This window comes from Drosophila albomicans, chromosome 2R, assembly GCF_009650485.2.
Source record: "Drosophila albomicans strain 15112-1751.03 chromosome 2R, ASM965048v2, whole genome shotgun sequence".
Taxonomy (NCBI): Eukaryota; Metazoa; Arthropoda; class Insecta; order Diptera; family Drosophilidae; genus Drosophila; species Drosophila albomicans.
In genome coordinates this window covers 2,144,381-2,152,648 of record NC_047631.2, presented here as the reverse complement: position 1 = coordinate 2,152,648, position 8,268 = coordinate 2,144,381, and the positions used below count along the sequence as shown (strand labels likewise).

Sequence of the window (8,268 nt, the reverse complement as noted above, 5' to 3'; positions counted from 1 at the left end):
TAGCAGACCTCAACGCCGTCAAATTTTCCCCACACAACTCAAACAACATTTCTTCGTGAATGCTACTCCACGATTTGGAGATTTGTTCTAAAATGAAAAATACATTTTTTTATTTCTATTTTTATACCTTGGCGCACTTAATTGTTAGCAGTTTGTTGATTGGTGAGCTCTTTTCAGATGTCATATCGATAAAAATATCGCGGGATTACCCAAAAAGTGCGTTCGATATTTCTACGTTCATTATCGATACTTTCATGTAGCTCGCGCACGTAGAAGAACCGAGTTTTTTTTATGGGTTCTTACATGGGGCGAACGTAACACTCGACCTGAACAGAAAAAACCGAGGTGGAAACGGGACATTATAGGGTTTTACATGGGGCGAACGTAATATAATACTTTCAAGTAATTGCATAAAATCAAAGTAGGTATCGATATTTAAATTAAATATCGATAAGCTGCTATCAAAGTAGGTTTTATATTTATTTAACGCCGTTGTTGCATGTGCGTTGCCTTCGAATTTCTAAATTTGGAACTTTTTTTAAGAAAATTTGTTCAGCAGCTGAAATGACTCAAAAATGCGAATCAACGAATTGCGATAAGGAGGCGACACTTCAGTGCCCCACTTGCCTCAAGTTGGGCATCAAGGGCTCCTTTTTCTGTTCGCAGGCATGCTTCAAAGGGTTTTGGAAAGAACACAAAGCGATCCATGCTCTGGCCAGTAAGTTGATTCTCAGTGCATTACCCATGTAATCAGAGCATAACCGTGAAGAATGTATATTTCAGCTGGCGTGGGAAAGCCAAGAGTCGAGGATAATGGCGTCTATAATCCGTGGCCTCATTTCCGTTTCACCGGTAATCTGCGACCCTTCCAACAGACCCCTAAGAGGATTGTACCCGATGCCATACAGCGACCCGATTACGCCGATCACCCATCTGGAAGGTCACTGTCGGAGGAGGCGTTGCGTGGAACGACAATCAAGGTGCTGGATGACGATGAAATCGAAGCAATGCGAGTCGCTGGACGCCTGGGACGGGAGTGTCTGGATGAGGGCGCCAAAGGCATTGAGGTGGGCACTACAACGGATGAGTTAGATCGCTTAGTCCACGAGGCTGCTATTGAGCGGGATTGCTACCCGTCGCCCCTCAACTATTACAACTTTCCCAAGTCGTGTTGCACGAGTGTTAACGAGGTGATTTGCCACGGCATACCCGACAAACGGCCGCTGCAGAATGGCGATATCTGCAACATCGATGTGACCGTTTACCACCACGGCTTTCATGGCGATCTCAACGAAACGTTCTTTGTGGGCGATGTCTCCGAGAAGCATAAGAAACTAGTGCGTATTACGTACGAATCGTTGGCCAAGGCGATTGAGCTAGTGCGTCCCGGCGTCCGCTATCGTGAGATCGGAAATGTTATTCAGAAATATGTGGCGCCTCACGGATTCAGCGTGGTGCGTAGCTACTGTGGCCATGGAATCCATCGTGTCTTCCACACTGCACCCAATGTGCCACACTATGCTAGTAAGTGTAGTTGTTACTAAATAATATATTGTATTAAAGCACTATTCTCGTAGAGAACTCGGCCGTTGGCGTCATGGCAGCTGGACACTGCTTTACCATCGAACCTATGATATCCGAGGGTGTTCAGAAGGCTGAATCTTGGCCGGACGATTGGACCGCCGTTACAGCCGATGGCCTTTACTCGGCCCAATTCGAGCAGACATTGTTGGTTACCAATAATGGCTGTGAGATTCTCACTAAACGTCGCAACAACAATGGACAACCATGGTTTATGGACAATTTGTAGTTGTGACTTGTTATGAAGCCTTTATTTTTCTTAAAATATAAAACTCTAAATCGAAGTCATTACTCTCTCAAGGGGTGCGTAGTTCAATAGCTTCTCGATGAGATCCACGTGCCCGAGCAGCATGCGTCGACAACAATAACGTTTCAAGCCCAAGGCGTCTAGAGCATCACTGAAAATTTATAAAATTGGTTTCATGATTTACGATTGACTAACAATTCAATTTACCCTTCCGTGTACTCGGCCTGCAGCAAACCGAGATAGGACTCCCATTTGTTTCCAATCACTTTTCCACATGTAAAGCATCGAATTGGTATAATCATTTCGGCATAAATTTGTTTTAATTATAGTAAATCAGAGGTATAGTAAGTATATCTTTTACTGTTGTGTGCTACTTGCATGCCGTGTGCTAGCTAGAGATGGGCATGCATCGATATAATGTTATCGATATTTTTGTCATATGCATCGATATCTCTTAACAGACCATTTTTCATATGAATGAGTTATTAGAAAAAATGAGTTCCTTAAATTTTTATTTTATTTTACAAAATTAACAATAATACAAAATAATATTAAAGCTAATTATCGCGGCGAGCACTAGCAACAAGGCCTTCAGCTTTCCTTAAATAATTTATATCATACCTATGTTTTTGTTTGATAAGCAAATACACGGAAATGCAAAAATTTCAGATGGTCAACGGATGAATGCGTGGCAACATACATACATACAAACACCTTGCCATCTCTTGTTGACATGTTTCACAGGGACAGTTGTAGCAAACGTTATTTTGTTCGCCTGTGCAAAAGCAGATGGCTGCCTTCGCATGTGCTTGCAAAGCGCAAAATTTTGCGTTAATGCTTCCAATATACATATGCAAAAACATTTTTCATTATCCGCTGCATCTAAAGTTAATCAATATTTAAATGCCGGATCTTGCATCCAGGAATGACGCTGTTTTTGCTTATAAAATTTTACCATTGTATATCTCACACGCATTCGATTTGAAAATTGTGAAATACCCCGTTGGTGATGGTATAGACTAGATTCATTTGTTTTCAGAGTAAAAATCGATAAGAATGCAAAACTCTTTTGACATATCGATGTTTTTCTTACCTGTCAAATGAAAAAAAAACGACAAATTATTAAAGTGGTATATTTATCGAAAAAAGTGTAATATCGATGGAAACCACCGGACTACTCCTCTTGCCAATTTTGGCGCATTGAATTATTTCAAATTGTTTTACAATTCTTAAAAAAAAATAGTCGAAAAATTTAAAAAAATGTTTAGAAATATGATTGTTGCAGTGCGAATTGCTTAAACAGAAATAAGTAGAGTCAATTGATGAATAATAAATAACATTTATATACATACATACATATGTATATATTTTTTGAATGTCGTTAGTGTAGCATAATTTATCAAATGGTTAATTTTTTATTGATTTCTTTCTATTGCTTTTGATATTTTTCTTCCTGCCTTAGTTTGTTTACTTTTCACCCCTAAACAGATGTTCGCGTGATGCAGATGACGCTATTCTGGTGTCGCAATAATGGTGTTGCGAAGGATATGTTTTTGTTTCAAGAGTTGGTGTATCCTATGTATTGTATGGTCAGTGGTAAAGTAACAGTAGTTTAAAACTCAAATACCCAAAAAGCAGTTCTTAAACTTTTGATTATTGATTATTAAAGTACTTTTCTTAAATTTTTTAAAATTTAATTATTTAATACTCTCCTTAAAACTCCTTATTGTAATGAAATGTTGGCTTATAAAATTGAAAACCCATTCATAAAAAACTGTACGGAATCATAAAAATACTTAATCTGACGTGATTCAACCGTTCATACTTTGTTGCTTTACCATTAACTCGATGTGTCATTGAAAATCACTTTTAACCCCATAATTCCTTCAAATTAGAGAATGTAATAAATAATTTTTTATTATACTATCGACTGGTTGCTTTAAGATTACATTGGTTTTGTATAACAAATATTTTAAAACCAAACAACTATTTACTGTTGGCTTCTGCAATTTCGACGGAAGTTGAAACAGGAATTAAATCCCTTAAGCCATCATCTTCATGGGACACATCCTTAACGGTTCCTTTATTAAGATCATCTGAGCGCTTTTGAAGACGCTGTTAAATAGAATATTATATTAAAGTTAATGGCGTAAATAGACACATGTGGGCATATGGTATAAAGCTATCAATAGATTACCGTTTCAGGCGTTTCTTCATCTGGGACAAATATGCGCAGTGGTGTGTTGCTACCGAGTTGCTGTTGCACCAAACGTTGATGTTCTTCGAAAGCTGACGAGGCTGGATCCTGCTGCGTTTGCTGGAATTCAAGTTGTTGCTGTTGCTGTTGTTCTTGAAGGTATTGCTGTCGCTGCAGCTCTTGTAACCGCTGATCTTGCTGTTGTAATTGAGCCTGAGCCTGAGCTTGAGCCTGAGCCTGAGCCTGAGCATTAAGCTCTTCCAAATGATATTGCTGTTCTTGCTGCTTCTGCAGCTCAATTGCGGCTTGTTGAGTCTCTAGCTGCTGACGTCTTCCTTCCTCCTCGGCGTAAGCTTGCAACAGTTGCGATGAATCGTGTGCGTTGCCGTAGTAGTTAGATACTATAAATCCACCCTCTGATGCTGATGATGATGCGACTGCAGGAGCGTTATTAGGTAAATGGAATGGCGCAGTCTCATAGTACGACTCGGAAGGCTCCCCTAGTGATGGAGCTGCGATTAGAGCTGCGTATTGTGGTGCGGTATCCAACACAGGATGAATGTTGTGATGCGGATCCTTGGCAGCCTGCAAGATTTGTCCATTGCTGGCCACTTCCTGTGTCAAGTCAGCATTTATATAGCCCGTCTCAATGACGTGCTCTGTGCTGGGCTTGAAGAGCTGCTGTTTGTGTTGCGTATACAACTGATTGGACTGAGTGACCAAGTATGTGGGATTGTAAATGGGAATATGTGCAGCAGGAACGGCGGCGGCTATGAAGGGTTGTGTCGCCTGCTGAGCCAACTGTATGGGATAAATGGGCACTGTTTGTGCAGCTGCTTGGGCTCCAACAATCTGGACCAGAGGTTGAGCGGGCAGTTGACTGATCTGCACATCCGTAGGGAGCGGCTTGTTGTTGCTAGGGGTATTGAAGGCTTCCGTTGCGATCTTGACCTTGTTGGTTGGCAACGACGGATCTGGATCTGGAGCAAATAACTTCTGCGAGCCCGAAATGGGATCACGAATAGTTTGGTCATTTGTTTCGTCCTCATGCCCATTGTCGGGTGGTCCGTAAACCTCCGCGGGTGGATTTTGGGATGGTTGGGGGGGTAGGTAAGCGGTATCGAGACCATCGTCCAGCTGATTGTTATGGTGCAGTGCGAGGTTCGGGGCCGGAACCGTGTAAATAGGTGCAAAGAACTCGTTGTTGTAATTGTTGGTGTGCGAATCCAGCTGGGGGATGCGTGTTGCAGGTTGCATGTGATGGGAGTTATCGTGTCATAAGTGTGATTGTAAAGGGCGCTAATAGATCAGACTTACCGGCAAGTGCTGTAGTTCGGTGTGGGAGTTCGCAGTTGGCTTCTCGTACCTAAAGGGCTTCTCGTATCCAAAGACGGGCTTCGAGTGGGGCTTCGAGTTGTTGAGCTTAATCTTGAGTGGTTTGCGACTGCCAACAGACGAAGGCTTCAGATAGACAGGAGCGCTGAGCTTCAAGGGACGCGACCCGCGCACCAAATTTACATGACTCAATGGAAGAGAAGGAGAATGCGAATGGGAGTGCAAGTGCGATTGCTGCAAGTACGCATGTGAGTGCGAATGGGATGGTAAATGTACGTGCTGATGGGGCAGCACATGCTGATGGGCATGGCTGTGGACTCCAGCACGACCCTTTAGCACCAGGGGCACCGGATGATCACTTCGAATTTGCACAACCAATGTGCGCTGCTTGCCGCCCTTAGAATTAGCTGCTGCAATAGGCGCAGGACGTCCCAATTGCTGGACCCGCTTGGGCGGCCAATTGCTGCTGCTGAAAACTAAGGGACCTTTGACCACGGGTGGCTCACAGATCGCCAGACCCAGCAAAAAAGAAAGCAGGAGCAACGTCTGTCGGTGGAAAAGTGTTGTTTAGGAAATTTAATGGATTTCATAATATATCTATATAACGAATATTCAATTAAAACTTTCTAAGCTATGTAGGGAAGCAAAGGGGCACAGTCAACGGGGTAGGGAGAAAGAATGAAAGGAGGGAGGGTAAAGTAGTCGAGTTTAATCACCGACAAAAATGGCCAAAATTTTTATAAATTGACAGTTTTCTAAAATTTTATCACGTCGCGTGGTCTGCTGTTTATTGGTTAAGTGCTTATATGTTACATTACACCTGAACATGTGTGTGCGTTGTGTTTGTCTAATTAATTGAGTTGACCATTCAATGCAGTCTTTAGCAGGAAAGTAAAGAGTCGAATTCGTTTCATTCTTTGAAGTCTTGTTTTTTGGTTTCTTTCCGTTTTGTTGTGATTTTGAGCTGTGCGGTACATTACTCGGGATGCCAACAATTTGGCTTCGTAATTGTTACAATAATCAATTTCACTAGCCAAAGTGACGCAGATATAGACTGAGTCAAAAACAGACTGGCTCTGACAATGGGAATGTTGTGCCGTTACCTCGCCAGCCAGTTAGCCAGTCAGCCAGACAGACAGGCAGCAATCAAGCGTTCGATGCCTACAAGTGAAATTGGTGGCATACCGTGGCGAGGAACAATGCGGTTAGCGTACTCTCAGTATGCAGAGTGCTCTTTGATTACGTGCTGCATTTGCATTTGCTTAATCGAGTGAGTAGACGACTACGAGTATGTAGGTATGTGTATAATTGAGACTAAATTACTGGACGGTTTGCTATCGTTGCTGTCATTGCAGGCGTTATGAAGAGACTAGTGGCCAATGGTTAGTGGCTAACGGTTAGTTGTTAGTGGTTAATGGTAAGTAGCCATTGCAAAATAACTATTAACAGTCCAAGCTGGTGACTGAACTTATGCGGTTACAAATAATTGACACATGTTTAAAGAAAGTGCAATGCGGACGTAATTAATATAATTTATACACATATGTATTTTTATTTTATTTTTTGATCAATTCAAGATTTGAATTTTTTCAATCATCAATAAAATTTGCTGTTGTTGTAATGAAATACAAGATCAAAGTCAACTACTAAACTATGATGGTGCGCTTCGTAAACTAGCGCTTCTAACCCAATTTTTTCTCCCACTTTGCCAGCTGGAAAAGCAACTTTATAGAAGCTTTCAACCAATTGTTTATTTGTGTTGCAGTTCAATATTTTGTTTTCAGCTCATCCCGCCACACTATGTTGCACATTGAGGTAAACTTAACGGCATGGCATCGTCTAATAAGTAGACTTTGCTCGGCTTGGTGAATGCCACAGAAATCATTTGTCGTTGTGCTGCAAATAAGCTGCATGCAACCAACGAAAACAGAGTGACTCAAGTGTTCCCATTGTAATTTGCTGCCGTTACAATTGAATCCGTAAATGAAAGTGCACGCAATTGCAATTGACCGTCAATTGCAATTTAACAAGTATTCAAAAAAAAAAAAAAAAACGCTCGCTGTAAATTGCTACTTCATTGAATAGAAAAAGACGAGATGCGGCATTGTCTTTATAATACTCCACATTGAAATGAAAAATGAATGTGAAAATGACAATGAAAAATTAATGTAATGAATGTTGAGGGTTGAGAGTTGACTGTCGGTGGGCGGGTATCGAATTTGTAGAGTGAAAAGTGCAACAATGCATGCCGCGAAAACACTAACGAATTTTCAACTAGTTCGGTTCCCACAGGGAGCACTGCTTTAATGTATTAATGTTAATGTCCGATAAATGAAACCACTAAACTCAACATGGGATTTGCTTACCTTCATATTGTTTCAGTTTGTTGCAATTTAAAAGCACACAATCGTTTGGATGAGTGGTTAAATGATGGACGGCTTTTATAAGCAGAAAGAAAGCTTCGACGGGCTGTGTCAGCAGGTCTACTCCAACAGCAAGTAGATGAAGACTAAAATTGCAATTAAGTATATAATCACATCAATTAACTTCATGTCCACGTGCGCTATTGCGCTTTCCTTTATCAAAAATAAACAGTACGCTCAAATCAAAGAGGCTACTCTGCCAAGTCTGCACTGGTTCAAGTCGCGTAGATAACTGAGACCTGACAACTTTAACCGACTTTGATAGTTAATTTTGCCAGAGCTGAAGCTTGTGCTTGGAAGCGTACGCAGAAATGTTGTCGCTCACTGGAAGCGCAGACCATCCACAAAGAAAGTGATCGGCTTTTCTTTCACGTTGCGTCGCGGCGGCTTCGTAGTCGCTGGCCGACGCGCCGTTTGAGAAACTTGTTCAGCTCGCAATGAGCACGCGATCACTACATGAAACGCCGATGTTGTTGCCGATGCCG

The 8,268-nt window shown here is 41.6% G+C and overlaps 3 protein-coding genes across 4 annotated transcripts; 1 reads left to right on the top strand and 2 right to left on the bottom strand.

Annotated features, from left to right (window-relative positions):
- Window positions 1-486: 486 nt before the first annotated feature.
- On the top strand, window positions 487-1,810 carry LOC117575550 (methionine aminopeptidase 1). The gene is made up of 3 exons (XM_034259811.2): window positions 487-718; window positions 784-1,524; window positions 1,578-1,810. The coding sequence occupies exons 1-3, from the start codon at window positions 565-567 to the stop codon at window positions 1,808-1,810; spliced, it is 1,128 nt and encodes a 375-aa protein (XP_034115702.1). The 5' UTR covers window positions 487-564.
- Window positions 1,793-2,220, bottom strand: LOC117575551 (DNA-directed RNA polymerases I, II, and III subunit RPABC5). The gene is made up of 2 exons (XM_034259812.2): window positions 2,036-2,220; window positions 1,793-1,979 (listed from the first exon to the last, which is right to left on the bottom strand). The coding sequence occupies exons 1-2, from the start codon at window positions 2,128-2,130 to the stop codon at window positions 1,856-1,858; spliced, it is 219 nt and encodes a 72-aa protein (XP_034115703.1). The 5' UTR covers window positions 2,131-2,220; the 3' UTR covers window positions 1,793-1,855.
- Window positions 2,221-3,733: 1,513 nt separating this feature from the next.
- Window positions 3,734-8,020, bottom strand: LOC117576217 (putative uncharacterized protein DDB_G0271606). Of its 2 annotated transcripts, none has more exons than XM_052008118.1 (4): window positions 7,727-8,020; window positions 5,343-5,906; window positions 4,026-5,021; window positions 3,734-3,943 (listed from the first exon to the last, which is right to left on the bottom strand). In XM_052008118.1, the coding sequence occupies exons 1-4, from the start codon at window positions 7,730-7,732 to the stop codon at window positions 3,815-3,817; spliced, it is 1,695 nt and encodes a 564-aa protein (XP_051864078.1). In that variant the 5' UTR covers window positions 7,733-8,020; the 3' UTR covers window positions 3,734-3,814. The 2 variants fall into 2 exon arrangements, with proteins under 2 accessions (XP_051864078.1, XP_034116714.1); XM_034260823.2 differs by having other exon boundaries at window positions 3,735-3,943; window positions 4,026-5,255; window positions 7,727-8,019.
- Between the last annotated feature and the right edge of the window lie 248 nt (window positions 8,021-8,268).

What these genes read in the sequence shown, in the direction of transcription:
- LOC117575550 (XM_034259811.2), top strand. Translation starts at nt 565, where the DNA reads ATGACTCAAAAATGCGAATCAACGAATTGCGATAAGGAGGCGACACTT. An exon ending in AGCGATCCATGCTCTGGCCA is followed by an intron (nt 719 to 783) that starts GTAAGTTGATTC and finishes TGTATATTTCAG; the next exon opens with CTGGCGTGGGAAAGCCAAGA. An exon ending in CAATGTGCCACACTATGCTA is followed by an intron (nt 1,525 to 1,577) that starts GTAAGTGTAGTT and finishes CTATTCTCGTAG; the next exon opens with AGAACTCGGCCGTTGGCGTC.
- LOC117576217 (XM_034260823.2), bottom strand. An exon ending in CCGAACTACAGCACTTGCCG is followed by an intron (nt 5,256 to 5,342) that starts GTAAGTCTGATC and finishes CGCATCCCCCAG; the next exon opens with CTGGATTCGCACACCAACAA. An exon ending in ATGAAGAAACGCCTGAAACG is followed by an intron (nt 3,944 to 4,025) that starts GTAATCTATTGA and finishes TCTATTTAACAG; the next exon opens with CGTCTTCAAAAGCGCTCAGA.
- LOC117575551 (XM_034259812.2), bottom strand. Translation starts at nt 2,130, where the DNA reads ATGATTATACCAATTCGATGCTTTACATGTGGAAAAGTGATTGGAAAC. An exon ending in CAGGCCGAGTACACGGAAGG is followed by an intron (nt 1,980 to 2,035) that starts GTAAATTGAATT and finishes ATAAATTTTCAG; the next exon opens with TGATGCTCTAGACGCCTTGG.